Consider the following 16,611-nt stretch of genomic DNA (forward strand, 5'->3'; position numbering starts at 1 on the left):
TGATTTCCATTAAATGTAGAAGGAAGATTTTGAAATTAAGACATTTTACCCTGGGAAGACAAAGACTGAGTAAGACTGTGAAATCTTATAAATGGAATCAATTTCATTTCTAATATTTATGAAGACCTTTCTACATATTAGTTTATTTGGCCTTCATAGTCACTTATGTGTGGTGATCCAAGCAGATGTTTCATTGCAATTTTTCAGATAAGAAATTAAGATGTCAAAAGTGAAGTGGTTACCAAATCATACAGCAATCAGAATAAAATATTTGCATTCTTATTATCCACAACAGAAGAAAACAGATTTTTGAATATTAGGAGAAGGGAAGTACATGTTAAAACTTCAAAAACAACAACAACAAAAACACAGTAAACTTAGGATAAGTAATAAAATACTATTTTTTCTTAGCTATGGCAATGTGGTAAGAATAACCAAGCAATATTAAAAAATGAATATTAGTGCCATACCTACCACTATAATGCAATAGGTGGCCAAGGATAAATTGTCTTGTCTCACTAGGTCAGTGTCTTAATCAGTAAAACAAGGAGGGCAAAATGACAGATCCTCATAGTTCTACTGAATTCTATGATCTGCTGTCTGATTATCTGCTGTCTATATTTTAAGGGCTGGTTGAACATACTTCAAGAGCTGCAAATGCCAGTTCTGTCTGCATCATACTATACAAAGTAAGGAAGTCAAAACATATGGTTACTGAAAGAATGTCAGACAGCTAAATGATGAAAGGGTTAGATCATGGCACAATTTCCAAGGTTCAGAGACTTCTTAGGGTTCATTATTTTCTGGTGCGTTGGAAGGAGTAGATATCTAGTTTCTATGAGATTCTCATAGGGAACTAATGGTTTGAAAAGAGTTAAACACTCTTGTTAAGATATATGAGTAGTCATAGTTACTAGAGATATTTGGGTAATCAACTCTGGCCATCTGACACTATTGTCATATAAGAGACCATGTTTTCTTCCTAATGTTAATTCACGATATTTCTCCAAGATAGAGAAACTAAACAGACTAGACATCATTCTGACCCACAATGGTCTTTGCTATATTTCTTGGACATGAAAGGGAGGCATATCTTAAAAGCTTTTTTTCTCCTTTATAATGGAAAATTTCCAGATATTGCCTTTCTAAATAAGAAACAGTATCTTAGTAGAACAGTTCTCATGTGTTAACATTTGATAGTGGAAAACAGAAATATACAAACAGATAACTTCCTAGAATGACATTTCACATACTGCTTCCTTCCCAACTAAGTGACAGTATTCTCTTTGGGCTGTTCAGTGTAAACAGCATGTATCTGTGTCATAGGCTGAATTACATGTCCCTAAAATCCGTATGTTGAAGTCCTAATTCCCAGTACCTCTGAATGTAACTGTACTAGGAGATAGGATCTCTAAAGAGGTAATTAAGTTAAAATGAGGCTATTAGGTTGGACCATAATGCAGTGTGTGTCTTTATAAGAACAGGAGATTAGGACACAGACCACACATAAGACCACGTGAAGATGCAGGGAGAAGACAGCCATCTTTAAGATGAGTGACTGCACAAGAAACCAACCCGGCTGACATATTGTTTTTATGCTCTAGGCTCCAGAACTGTGGGAAAATAAATTTCTGTCGTTTAATCTACTCTGTGGTACTTTGTTATGGCAGCCAGAGCAAACTAACACAGAGTGTTAGAGCTACAGTCATTGCCGAGGCTGTTCATTCTTTAAATATGGTTCAGGATGTGCACCTCTACCACACTCCAAAGGGCTAATGAAGTTCCTAAATATGCTATGCATTTAGCCTTCTTCTTGGGATGTAAAATTAACTTATAGGCTTTTAGTTAAAAACACCTAATTGACCAGCTATTTTGGTGAATTTACTATAGAAAATGTCTTTTTGGGAGTTTAAAAAAAATTAAAAATCAACTTAATAGTTCATAATTGCTAACATTTTTATTTTACCATAGCAGGATAGAGTTGCATAAAAATAAAATGTGTTAAAATATGTCAGACAAGGATATAGTAAATCCCACATTCATTATGGTAATTGAGATTCATGCTATCACTTTCTCAAGGAATTTCTTAAGAACTTTCAAGCACACAAAGGCTATTGGATTATTTAAAAAACTTTATGATATTTGTGAATATTGAAAAAGAAAAGATGTTTCTACTCCCAAGTATAAGCAAACTTTAATTAATCATCTCTAGAGTTATTGCCATCATCACTTACTTATACAGAATCAGCTGCTAAGTGTGTGTACTTATGAACTATCATCTATCTTCTTTTTCTCTAAGCCTAATGAAAGGCTGATAAACACAAATCTTCATACAGCTAATTAATGGAAAGAGAACTTTCCGAGTGTGAGAGAAAAACAACAGTCCTCATATTCTTATTTCATCTTTGCATATTTTAACCCCCTACCAGAAGAACGAATAATTCCTCCTAATAGTTCAGAAATGTCAGCGCACAGCAGGTCTTTTTAGAATTACTTTTACAAATGCACTGCCACATTCAAAAACTCAAGTTAATGGCAACTAAGTTATTTGGGAAGTTGAGAGTGCTCTTTATGTAACAATGAAATTACAGATATTAGTGCCCTGAAGCATAACTTACTTAAAACACCATATCCATACATAACCACCTTTGCAATAAGTAAAGCTAATACCAAAAGAGATGTAAAATGATTTTAATTGCCATTTGAGTTGCTCTTAAATTGTAACACAAAAATCACAGAATATTCTGAGCCAGTAAATTAGTTTAGTTCATAAAACTACAAAATATTGTCTTTAAAAGATACTATAAGAAATTCCAGAAGGAGAAGGAAACTGAATGTACTTAAATTAGGTTTCCTTTAGCATGGTGACAAAACAAAAAACAAAAGACCCTACAAATTTGACAGCTTTTGTAATTAAATCAAAATCTTAAAATAATGGATGGACATTCCTTTTTGTTTTATTGTTGGTTAATGGCCCCATTTTTGGAAAGTCATTCATTTGCAACAATTAACATAAATATCTCCAGTGGAGAAAGTACTTTGAAAGCACTTTTAAGATTTTCACTTTGAAGACATATTATTTTGTATTATTAACATACGTCATTCAAGAATTGTACTTTAATGAGAAAAAATAAAAACTTACGAGTCATATACATTGAGCAACCAGTTAAGACACATATCCACACAGAGCGGAACGTTGACTAGATCTTTATGCAGCTGTTCAAGGCCCTCGTAGGTTGTTGTCAGACATCTGATGACATCTGGGATAGTAAGGAGCTGGTCATTTTGGTTCAGTTTGTGCTGAGTAAAAACTTCACTTGTTGTGTTCAACTCCAAGAGATCCACTAATCAGATGAGAGAAAGGAGTATGTACAGTCATTACATTATATAACGACATTGGAACAAAACCATTTCTAGTCTTAAGTATTTGCCTTGTTCTTTAAGAATCTATCCTTTTTTTTTTTTTTTAGCTATTTTCAGTTTTTAAAGTAATAAATAACATTTCCATTGTTACATTTTAACCTCTTCTTCTATCTCCATTTGCATTATTTTGAATCTGAGCTGTCACTTTTCAATAGGATCCCATTTTTCACTCTTTGGAATATCATTTTTTGCAGCTTTCTTTTTCTGGTTATTTTTCTCTCCAAGCTCTTTCTACTCTTAAATATACAAAGGCATAAATCTCTAAATCTACTCCAAAAGGTAGGAAGTCCCACATGTTACATTGCTTTTCTTCTCTTAATTCCAGAGAACAGCCTGCTTATCCCACGCCCATTTCATCCTTTATGCCACTCTCAAACTAATAATTCTTAAACAATTTCTCAACATGTACACAATAAGTTACAAAGTTGATGAAAGATGGTCAGTTAAAAAAAAGAAAAGACAAACTTTGCATTTTGCATAACAGCATGAATATTCCTCACAATATTAAGAATAGAACTACCATGTGATCCAGCATTTCCTCTTCTAAGTACTTACCCAAAGAATATTAAAAACCCTAATCCAGATATATGTATCTCTGTGTTTATTACAGCATTATTTACTATTGCCAAGATATCAAAACAACCTAGATGATAACCAACAGATGAATTAATATAGAAGATCTGGTTTACATACACATATAAAATGAAATACTACTCAACCATAAAAAAATGAAACATTGCCATTTTGACAGAAATGAATGATTAGATTATTATGCTAATTGAAATAAGTTAAAAGGAAAAGGATGAAAACCATATGATTTCACCCATACATGGAATATAAAACAAAAAGGAAACAAATGAATAAACAAAATTTAAAAAAAAGGCATAGATGCTACCAACAGATTGGTGGTTACAGGAGGAAAGGGGGAGAGGGGTAGGGCAATAGGGGTAAAGGATGGCAAATATATGTTGATGGATGGTAAAGAGACTTTTGGTGGTGAATATACTATATAGTGTATACAGATATCAAATTATAAAGCTGTATAACTGAAACTTATATAATGTTATATACATGCCACCTCAAGAAAAAGTTAAACAAATGTGTTGCAGGCTCCATCTCCAGTGTGAGACATGCAGGAGGAAGCTGACCAATGATTCTATCTTATCACTGATGTTCCTATCTCTTTCTCCCTCTCCTTTCCTCTCTGAAATCAATAAAAATCTATTAAACACACACACACACACACATACACACACACACACACACACACACACACACACACACACACACACCAAACAAACAAACAAACTAACAAAAAACAGAACCATCCAAAATTTTCATTGTAGCATTTTCTTGGTTTTACTCATGATTACTCCAGGAGGGCAGGAGCAAAATTCAAGTTCACTTTTCATGGTGTGTGATAAAAGGAAGGGATTAGTAATTATAATAGGAGCTACAGAACAACAATTTCACATAGATAAAAGAAGCATATTGAAATACTGCCAAAACACTCCAAGTTTCTGAATTTCAGCACTAATTGTGCCAGCAACACAGCAGTGCTATTGTATCCCTCCACAGGCATAAAGTGACAATAAACCCTCCCCTGGATGAGGCTGTCTTTACATTTTATCCAGAAAACTCTCCTTTGTAACTCTCCAGGTTGTAAGCATGACAGTAATTTGCCATACCCCACAGACCACGATGTCTTCAATTTTTAGTGATTTACTCTGACACCTTATCTTAGCACCTAAGCAAGGCATACATCTTCCTGAAGTGTGTCACATTTAGGTACCTTTAAAAATTGACTACATTAAAATCACAGAAAATTATGATCTTCCCTTTTCAAAGGAAGAGAAATGACAGCTCAGTCATGTGGCAAATGAAACCAACAGCAGAATCATTTTCTAAGCAGTAATTTTCTTTAATCCTGCATTTGAGGCACAGGTGATCAAATGAAAATGGATCATCATTCTCCTTAGTAAAAAGACTCACTGGTACCTGAGTCTTTTGGTACCTGACCTGGGCTTCTGTGACTCCTGTTGTTGAACTGTTTGGCCATTCTTAATTAGCACCTTTCCCATCTCCTCTTCCCTGGACACCAAAGACATACAGGTGATGCTCAAGGCTTCCTAACTGTAAAGAGTCACTCACTTTCATCACTTCAATGACTTCTTCTCTCTGGATGACTCCAGATTGTTTTCTCCTGCCTGAACACCTGATCTGCAGTCCCGCTGCTCTGTTCCCAGCTAGAGAAATACTCTTCTCTTTCAGGAACCTTCACCTTAACATGTTCCAAATAAAGGCCTTGCCTTCTTTCTATGCTGAAATCCAGGAGCAGTGTTACTACCTTCCATGGACCATCAGTCTACAAATCCTGAGCCATCCTAACACTCTCCTCTTTTACCCTTTGCAGTTTATCAGCCACCACTTTCCCCCAGTCATCAGTCCTTTCTCCTCTTCACAAACCCATACCCTCATCTCTCTGCCTACTACCAGCAGCCAGCTCAGCCTTCACCATCTTTCACCTGCACTATTTTCTCGTCCACTGCCTTCGATCTGCCTTAGATATTGTCTGCATTCAGCCACAACTGGCCTTCTCTCCTAAATTCCCCAAACAGAAAATGCTTCTATGGCACTCCACTCCACACACACACACACACACACACACTCACACACACAAAAATTAAATACAATATTAGGAAAGTTTGAGGAACACCCCCACACACAAAAAAAGGACCTAAAAAATAAGAAAAGTTATCTTTTTTTTTTTTTAAAGGCCTTCAAAATGGACCTAATGTGATCTGAAGGGCACTTCTGAATACTGAAACATATCTTGCAAGCTATTCCATTTAGACTGAGTTACTTGCCTGAATTTCACCCAGGCCTTTGTGTCATGCATATAATTCCTCCCCTCTTACCCTTGATCAGAGCTGCCCACCTAAATCCTGTGTGGCTTCCAGGCCTGGCTAATTTGCTTCCTATTCAAGATAGCTTACTTTGTTCTTCCCAATGGAGGGGATCTCTCCCTCCTCTGACTGCACTTCCCTCTGGATTCTCTGTTTATTGCCTATCACATGAAGCTTTTTTAAAAATAGAAACACAAAAGAACACATATAATATACATGTAGTCTAAAGAAAAATAATAAACACCCACTAATGCATCACACAGCTAAAGAAATAGATTGATATTAATATATGGAAGTGCCTTGGAAAACCTCAATCAATCCCCTGAGAATCATAGGAGAACTAATCTTTTCAGTTCACTTTCAGTTATTGGATATATATATATGTGTCCATAAATAATATAGCATTTAGTTGTGCATTCACCTTTATAGTTCTATGAGTCAACCATGTTGATGTTAATTACATACACTTTCATTTATTTTTGCTGCTGTATCATATCATTTTAATTAATATTCCAAAATTAAACACATATTACTATACAAAAGTGCAGCTCTAAATCCTCTACAACCTATTTTCTTGTGTATGCCTATAACTTTCAAACTCAAATCATTTACTCAATATGTCTTTGCAGAAAGTGCTGTGCCAGAAGCTGTATGTGGCCCCAAAGTGGAGGAGAAAAGAGGTTCCTCCCTCACATGATAGCTTAGTTCATTTGGAGAGACAGGTGGTTAATAAACAGAATACCATACTTATGGTAGGCCCCACATAAGAACTGCATCCATGAGCTGACATGTCAGGGGTGGTCCACTTGCAGTAGCCCAGAAAGCCTCACTGAAGCCAGGAGATAGTGAAACCAGGACCTAGAGGAAGAGAACGTACCAGCCAGGGGAAGAGGATAAGCACAAAGAGCCAAGACAGGTACTCTGAGGCTCGAGAAATGGAGCCCAGAGCTGAAAAGTTCACCTGTCCCTGAGACCTGAGAAGAGCCCATAGTGGAGTGGAGAGGACCGGGTAGATGGAAACAAGCCAGACAAAGGCCATTTCACTCCAGGGCAGCAGGAATCTGTTGTCAATAGGAGAGTTGTGTGCACGTATAATGTGCACTCTCCAAGTTTAAGTTCCTTGAGTGTGGGAACCAAGTCTATTTATCTCCTGCACAGTCTTGGAGCCCAATAAAGGAGTGAACAGTGACAGAGATGGTGATGTGCCCTCTACATTAGGACATCATGGTGGGTGGAGATTTACACAAAATGAATGGCAACCCCTGACCTAAAGTCGTTCTCAGTGAAGCCGGGGCAATCATCTTGACATTGTCTGTCACACAGAGGCACACACAGGGCACTTATGTGAGACACAGCCATTAGAGGCCATCATAAAGTGTTGGGAAAATGGGTGGCAGGTGGAATTAGCTGCTAAATGTTTCCAAAAGGAGTAAATTTTAACAGTACTTGGGAGGAACAAAGAGTTACAGACCAGGCTAGAGAGCAGTGGGCAGAGCTGGGGAAGTAGTGGCCAGGTGGCACTCAGAACATCACCTCAAATATTTACAAGCCAGCACTTTTCTAAGTGTTACTAAATGCCATTGTTTAGGTTATAAGTGGGAGGCACAGCTCTGCTGATCCTCTCAGGTTTGAAGAAATGAGGTGATATGGGGAACATTTTTCTTTGGAAGGAAAAACAACAACAACAAAAGAGCAGAAAGAAACATAAAATGCATTAATGTCAACCCCCCCAACCCCACCTTGCCCCCGCCAAGAAGTATTAGTGAAAATGGGACTGTGGTCATAATGAACATGTACAAGGCAGTCTTCTCTCAGAGGGGACTCGGCGGCTGAGTCATTTGTCCTCATTTTATAGCTCACCAGGCCTGAAAGACCTTTCAGGTCCGGCAGCTGGATGCTAGACATGCAGCTGAGCCTCTTTCAAAACTGCGGCCTCCAAGGACTCACTGAGCTCAGAACATCCCCTGTGGTGTGGTCCTATTTCATTCCCTGCTCTCTTCTGGCTCAGCACACAGGCCACTGGCCAGAGTGCTCTTTTTTGTTTGTTTTGTAACTGGTAATTTTGCAACTCTTGCTGCCAGTTATGTGGGACTCCAGAATGATGTGATGGCAGGACAGCCATCTCATCCTTTCTTCTGCTGCCTCATCTAGAGGCGTTCTTCAGCCCTTCGCAGTCTTCTCTCCCACGCATAGCTTACAGGTTTCATACTTGAAAGGTTTGCATTGCTGTCTTTTCTCTGAAGGATCCTGCACTGTCTTTCCTCAACTCCTTTCATGTAATCAGCTTAAACGCATTTCGAATTTCTCCTGACTTTTAAGGAGCAGATTTTTAACCGCAACATATCATTTTTCTAAGCATTATTTCAAAGCTTCACTGAACTGTCTAGCCATACTAGTATAACAACTGTGAGCAAAAGGCAGCAAACAAGAATCGTTGGAATTATTTAAATTACCCTCTTAAAAGTATGGACAAATGCCACTTTCCACATTAACTAGCTGATAAGACCTAAATGTTCTTTGAATAGACTCCATCATTAAACCTATAACCACAAATTGAATCCGGACAGCTTAAATCTATACTCTATAAAAGCATTATAATGCATATTTCTACTTAAACTTGTGTTTATTGTATGACTGTACTGAATGGAACTGGTTCAAACCCTACACTTCCCAATAGATACAAAGTACTAAAAAGGCAATGATCTACTCTATATGCAGTTTTGATTTCTTATTTTAATCCTTTTAAATTGGGTGGCAACATACTTTATAGAAAAACATTTTTATGTTACTGATGTATTTTGGATAATTTTGTCCACCCACTGGGAATAGCATATGTTCATTTGTTTTAAGGCTGCATGATGCTGACAGGCTAATAACAGAGCCTTATGAATCTCAGCCAACTCCTTGAGTGACGCACCCCGAAAATCAGATTGACTCTACAAACACATCCCCCTCTTCATTTATCTTTGTCTTAAAAAAAGAAAAGAAAAAAAGAAAGACAACTCAAAGAACGAAGTAATTAACTTTGGTAGGATGACTCACAGCACAGTGCTTTCTGTAGTCTTCGAATTTTGATGGCCTTGCGGTAGGCAGTGAAACACACGTTATTCAGGTCAGCTGTAATGGAAAAGGGAACACATTCAAAAGCATGCTGATTGCTTAACTTACATCCCATGGCAAGAGGTATTTGTTTATTTCAGATGCGTATGCACATTAAAAAGTCTTCTCCCGAGATCCACATAATTTATTTAAGGAAAAAAAATTAAATGTTCATTGGCACCATGGTGAGATATATTTCAAAGCAGTGCTACGCAGAAACTTCCAGGAAAGGAAAAGGAAGGAAATGAGGAAAAGGAAACACACCTGGATTGTGAACTTTCAAAGGCCTCATAACTACACGCCACTATGGGTAGAGAGTCCTTCCTCTGCATAGCGAGGTGGGACCCTCCTCCAGGGCCATGGTCCTCAAGGACAGTCAGTTTTCTGTCATCTCACTACTCAGAGAGCTAGTTATATGTCTACATTCCTCCATTCTGATCTATGTGCTGCTTCTGCCCTTTCGTAGATCTGGTCCATATCATCTTACAATCACTATTGCAACCTTTGGAAAGAGTAAATATTGCAATTTCTTTCTCTGTCCCCTAAAGACAGAGTACCAGTGTTTGAGACTAGTGGAGTTAGATGAAAAGTCAGAAAGCATCAAAATTTGCCCTATCCTTTGCTAACTAAACAAACCAGTGGCTTTTCTTCACTTGTTCAACTTTGAAGCCTCCCTCACCCACGCAAATGGAAGTTCACATACAAACCCGATATTTAAAGAGATTAAAAGTGTGCTCCCCACTTGTTGAAATGGTAGTGGGCATAAGAGCCTTAGGGTGCTATCCCTCCCTCTGTGGCAACAGCACCTTTGCTCCTTAAAGAATAAACTCTTTCAAAATCACACACACACACTCACACACACACACACACACACATCACAAAGTTATAGTCTATTGGAAATCTGCAAGAGCAGAATTGCCATTTTATGAGTTTTCTTGCATTTTTTAATTAAAAATTTATTTAGCTCTTCAGCTATACTTAGAAGAAATAAAATTCAGCTAGCTAATTTAATAAGATCTATTAAATAAAGAAAGAGCTAAAAGGCAGATTTAAAAGCAGTTGGATTAGAGGTTGCTGTATTGTAATTGGTTTTGCTTTCACACAAAATTGAAGATTAAGATGGCCCAATATGAGAGAGGTAAAAACCTCCTATAATATTCCCCTTTTAAAATCATGGTTTTTGGGTCATGCCATTTCAAAGGTTACATTCTCTTAAGAAGAAAGAAAAAACCTGTTTGCTTCATTGACCTTAGTAATTCAACTGCTTTTTTATGTTACTGTCATGATGGTTTAAACATAACATGCCATGTAAAAATGCTGGTGGTTAGCTTCCATCCAAGAATATGCCCTTTTCAGTTTCACTCAATTCTTCACCATTAAATGGAACAATACTCACCAAGGGATTGAAAGAGTTCGGTCATTTTAGGATGATCCCAACAGATTGTCCGTGTTTGATGGCTGGGGAAAAAAAATGTAAATAAAAGGACATATAAGTAATATATGTCCCACTGAAAGTACACAAACGGAATTTTTATTCAAATTTTTAAAATATCCCCATGATGGATCACTCAGAAACCTGCTGCCCAATTATTTAATATTTGAACAACAATAATACATTTTTATTTGAGCAACCGTACTGTGACAGTATAGCTGAATATTTTTTTTTTTGCTTTATCTATTTCAAAAAGAATTACAACTAAATATTAAAACTTAGACATAAAGTATGACTGTCCTGGATCCTGGGGCCTCAGTTTTGATGCCACCAGGGCAATAGAGTCTCCAGGGTAGTTCTACTGCTGTTAGCTAGATGTAGATTCTCCTGCAGAACAAAGCCTCTAAAAGCAGCAGGGCTGTGCAAAGTCACTAAACTTTTGAAGCCCTAATCAAATTTCCTGAAGAACAGGCAAATGGCCAAAAACCATTTTGGCTCAGTGGATAGAGCTTCGGCCTGCGGACTGAAAGGTCCCGGGTTCGATTTCGGTCAAGGGCATGTACTGTGGTTGCAGGCACATCCCCAATGGGGGGTGTGCAGGAGGCAGCTGATCGATGACTCTCTCTCATCGATGTTTCTAACTCTCTATCCCTCTCTCTTCCTCTCTGTAAAAAAATCAATAAAATATATTAAAAAAAAAAAAGAACAGGCAAATGAAGAGTTTTCCCCTGAATAACATCACCTCACAATCTACTGAGCCTCCCTCTTCTTCAGCCCATGTCTCTCCTTCCTCTGTGCATATTTTCTCTTTTTCTCTGTGGGGAGCCACTCAGAACCCTAGCCTTGGGGTAAGAATTATTTTAAGCTAAAGACCTCTTAGGTTCAACAGAGGTCTTCTCAGAGCCACTCCTGGGACATGAGGCTGCTAGAAATCCCCTCTGGGACAGGAAGTTTGGTAGCCCTGTTGTTTCTTAGATGTCCTTCCTTGTCTCACTGTCCCAAGCATGTTTTTATTGCCATCATGAACCCAATACCCTTTGGCTCAGTGCTGTGTAGCCCTTCCCTTTGGATATCCTCATTTCCCATCACCTTTTCTTTAAATCAATTCAAAAAATTTTTTATTCACTAAGATTGCTATTTAGCCTGCCTGCCACCATCAACTTTAACCTTTCAACCAATGTTGGGGTTTTAAAATTATAGATATTAAACATTTTTTTCTCATGATCCTTATTTGTCACTTTCAAAGCAAGGTTTATATTTTCTCTGTTTCTATAATTTCCAAAACTAACTCAAAGAATTGGAAGCCTTTGGGGAATGAGATGGTAAAGCAGATCAACATAGGTTCCTTCATTTTGAGTGTGTATGTGAGCTGGTCAGCTCTCAACTTCAATGGGAAAATGGCCTTATATTTAAAAATAGCTACTGTCCCTATCTGGGTCAGAATAGAATAATAACATTTTATAGTACTCAAAAGACTTCTTGGATGATACTTCGTTCTTATAAAACTGTTTAGTAAGCTAGGTGAAATGGCACTGTGCACAAGAGAAAGGTATTAAATATTCATACAATTGCATTTAAGAGACATTATTTTTAAACCTATGTAATATATCAAGAGGTGGGGCATGTCACTGGGAAGAGGATGTAATCACTGTCATGTACCCACAGGTAACAGAATCTCCAAATAACTCATAATTTGCTTTGAAAAATATTAGTTTTGAAAAGGAGTAGGTAAAATATCCTAGAATTTCCAATATCTGAAACAAAATAACATACCTACCATGTGAAGTTCTGTCTCAGGAAGAGTTAGAAAGTTCCTGGCTCCTGTACCTGGTTCTTAATGCTAATACAGAGGCAAATACGCATTCCCACTTCATGAGCTGCTACCAAATACCAACAAAACCATTCTACCCATTTACTATCTGAATTGCTCCAAAGACCTCGAAGAAAATATTGAAGTTGTTTCAACTAACATTCTTACTAGTGATAGATAGTATAGTCCAGGAATATGTTCACTATAGATATTGCTCCTACTGAATCAGAATCACCTCTTAACAGAATCGCATATGATTCATATGCACATTTAAGTTTGAGAAGCACCAGTCTAAAAAGCTGTTAAATGCATGACTGAAAGTGAGAACCTAAAATAAAAAAATAAAGAAAAACACCTTCAAATTTTCTAATAAAACTGCTTCCCTAACATCAATAAGAATGAAAGAAAAATTTGCTGAAAATATAGTATAATTCCAACAATTTCATCATAGCCTCCCAGTCTTAAATCAGCCTACCAGTATTCGCTTGATCACTTATCCCTTACTTTTGATTAATTTCAATCCCCATGACAACTCTACTGTCCAGAGACAGACAAGCCATCCTGAACAAATCAAAGCTCATGAACCAACAAGGCTATGAGTAATGCAGAGCCAAACTTTATACTTAAACAACAGACATAATTACGCTTTCTCTACAGTCACAAGTGTGGTGTTTTGGCCCAAACCCCTATGGAACCATGAGAGGAAAACACCTCTCCATGCATCCAGACAGAGGCCTGAGACTTCAGTGGGAACAGGGCTTGCCAACAGCTCTTTTCAGTGAAAGCACTAGTAGTTGCGGAGGGAGCACACACATTTGGCAAATGGAGGGAGGGAAAAGGCATTCACCTTTGTGAATTCAATACCAGTTGATTTTAGGCAGAACTGCCAACAGTGAAAATAAACACAGCCTCTGGTTACAAACGTATAACTGCAGTTTACCCAACAATAGTTACAAAAAAAACAGTAGTAGATGCAGTTGGCTGTTGGATTTTCTTTCTTTCCTTTCCTTTTTTTTTTTTTTTAATGGGGGGGGGGGGATTTTAAAGCAAAATCCACAATCCACACAAAAGCTCAAAGTATTTGAACAGCTGCAGATTGCTTAGCTCGTTGAGCCAAAATGCTGCCAGAGTAGGCAACCAAGTCAGAAAAAGTTGCATTCCCCCTTCTCCCCAAAATACAAGAGGTTAGCGTCTGCCCCACCTGGAATAGGAAAGAGGATTGGGACTTAATATTATACAACTTGATAAACTGTAAAATGAAATTGTAATTTTATTATAAAAATCCTCTTTTTGAGAAAGAATGGACACAGAAATCTGTCCAAGAATAAAACAACAAATTCAAAGCCTAACAAAGCAGCAATTAGCAGAATATGGAGGGTTCATTGATTTGGGGTGGGAAGATGCCCTGGGGAGGGGAGTGGGCAGTAGATAGGAAGCTGTGTGGGGAGTAAATTTTTATGTTCCTCTGGTTGTATGCAACTTCATGAACTTCGACAAACAGTACTCTAGGCTTTGACAGGCAAGAAATCTAAGGTTATACGTTTGGAAACAGAAGTATAAATTCAAAGAAAAACAAAGTTTTAAAGCCAACATGAGAAAAAACACACACCTTTCTGTTCAAAATCCAAATAAGATATATATTCCTACTTGATAATAGAGAGTGCAAAAGCATACAGTCTTCCTTAAAAACTGCCATTAGTTTGTTATAACAATGAAGACACAAAGCAGGAAAACTAGATTGTAAATAGTGGATAACTCCAAATCTGTTGGATTTGACTATAAACTGAGCTTAAAATAATTTCACCCAGCAGCAGAGCCAGCTGAGTATAAAGGGATACAGAAATAGAGGCAACGGCTCACCCCAAAATACAACATCAATAGTCCAGGCATGACGGATACAACATTTGTTACAAGACAATGAGACAAGGCTTGTTTGTGATTATGGTCAAAGAGTAGAATCAATGACAGGAATAGATGTGCCTGGAGGGAGTGGAGGGAGAGGTGATACTTGCTTTGCGGGCCCCGAAAGGTGGTCTGGAAGAATAAACATGCACACAGTCCATAAATACCAGGGGGCCTCTACCTGGTAGTATCTCTGCTTGGGCCCAGAACTCATAAGGAGCCACACCTCCCACCCGACACTATGCCCGTCTCCCGTGGCCCTCAAGCTTAGGAGAATCAGACCATCAATCAACACTGTCAACTCTGCTGCAGGTCTGTGGAGGCTCTGGCCCTGGGAGACCTCTATACCCTGCCTGGGCAGGGGGTGGGGGGGTGAGGAGGGTCTGACCTCAGGATAATGTTCCCACTGTATTCCTTTTAGTTGTTTATTTTTAAAGATAGTTTATATCATTTAGTTTTGTTGTTGTTGTTTAATTTTACTACTTTAGCTCTTTTACATATATTTTAAAGGATAAATTAATTCTATTTTTTTGTGTATGACTTTTACTGTATCATTTCATTCTATAATCAGTACAGAAAAGATATTCTATTTATTTCACAATTTACTTTATCATTACTACTTTTGTTAATTTTAAAGACTACTTTAAAAATGTAATCTTTACCAATTGAAGTACCGATATCACTTTTCCTCCCTTCATGGCTCCACAGCAATCTTTTCTATACCTTATGGTAGACAATCACTAACTGCATCCCTGATCCTAAAAATCAAACTGTTCAGTAAGGCTGATGGTGCTATTATAAAGCAATGGAATGGAGTCATCTGGAAGAGTCCAAGCCAAAATTCCTCATAGTAATAACAACTCTGGCCCTTGCAGTATATAGATATGTGACAAGCTAGTATCTTCTTAAGTCCTGAAATGCTCAATATTTTTCTAAGACAGGGTTTCAATCCCACCTAAATTGTCTCCATAAGCCAGAACACTGGCAAATGCACTGGAAGTTGCCGGTTTCTGGCTGCTGCAGGGCAGGCTGTCTGCGTGTGCTTTTCCAGTTAGCCAGGGTGTGCTCCTTGGTCGGAGGTGCTCCAAGCCCTGGAGGTTTAGTGATCCCAAGGTGCTTACGTTCTCTCATAAAGCAATTCCCTTCCTACCGACTCATCAGCACAGTTGGCCCAGTGAGTTTTAAATATTTACTTTCAATAAAGATAAGGTCACAGACCATTTATTGGAAAAATATAGACTCTCCGGTACGTCTCTTATGCTCCTCTTTCATTTATTTATCATTGAAGCTCCATTTTAGGGAAGTGACTCAGTGTGTCCCCAGAGCTGCAGTTAAAAATCAGGAATGGAAAGGATGCCTCTTCTCAACTTGACGAAGGAGGGAAAGAGAGGAGACTCCAATAGGAAGCCTTCAGAGAGAACTGCATGTAACTTGCATTGTTAATTATACTTTTATGGATTTATTTTGTTCTGGAATGAGCTATCTGCAATCTTTAAAGATAAAATGCTTTCTGTTTAGTTCTATTTTTGTTACTCTTGTATCTATATCTTTGTTAGCTTTGACCTTCCTGTTATTATTTGGGTATCCCATTGCAGCCTCTTTTCTTTGCTCGTATTTAGAGAAGAACTGTTTCCCTACCTACATCATCTAAGTGGAGTCCAGGATACCTCTAAGGACATAAGCATTACTTATTTTCTTCAGACTGCACATATACACTCAGACTAGTATATGTGGTTTATGCAAATGAGTAGCACCATTGTATAAAAAAAAAACAGCTTTCATTTCATTCACAATTATAAACTTAATTTTTTTCAGCAATTGGTGGATTGGGGTAGAAGAGTGTCCATGGCAGGCGAGAAGAGTGTCTAAAAGAATACTGCAGGGTTATCCATCATGGACACACTAACAGAGAAAGAAAATACAAGGGAGATGTAATAAATTGAGGAGAATCTTGCTTTAGACATGCTCACAAGGGAAAGTTGGAATAAGTCAGAGAATGCTTGGTATTTATACTTGTAAGTACAGATTGTTCATTCTGG

The 16,611-nt window shown here is 37.8% G+C and overlaps 1 protein-coding gene across 1 annotated transcript in view; it reads right to left on the reverse strand.

Annotated features, from left to right (window-relative positions):
* Positions 1 to 16,611, reverse strand: part of LOC311625141 (utrophin-like) — a gene marked incomplete at its 3' end in the record, with an annotated part of 90,794 nt that overhangs the window by 39,093 nt on the left and 35,090 nt on the right. Inside the window, exons 7-9 of the mRNA XM_084889074.1 lie at positions 10,825 to 10,886; positions 9,372 to 9,446; positions 3,143 to 3,344 (exon numbers count right to left, since the gene is read on the reverse strand). Coding sequence (XP_084745200.1) covers positions 3,143 to 3,344; positions 9,372 to 9,446; positions 10,825 to 10,886 — 339 coding nt within the window. The remainder of the gene's footprint in view (positions 1 to 3,142; positions 3,345 to 9,371; positions 9,447 to 10,824; positions 10,887 to 16,611) is intronic.

Source organism: Pipistrellus hanaki, assembly GCF_964339955.1.
Source record: "Pipistrellus hanaki genome assembly, chromosome: 6".
In the NCBI taxonomy this organism is placed as follows: domain Eukaryota; kingdom Metazoa; phylum Chordata; class Mammalia; order Chiroptera; family Vespertilionidae; genus Pipistrellus; species Pipistrellus hanaki.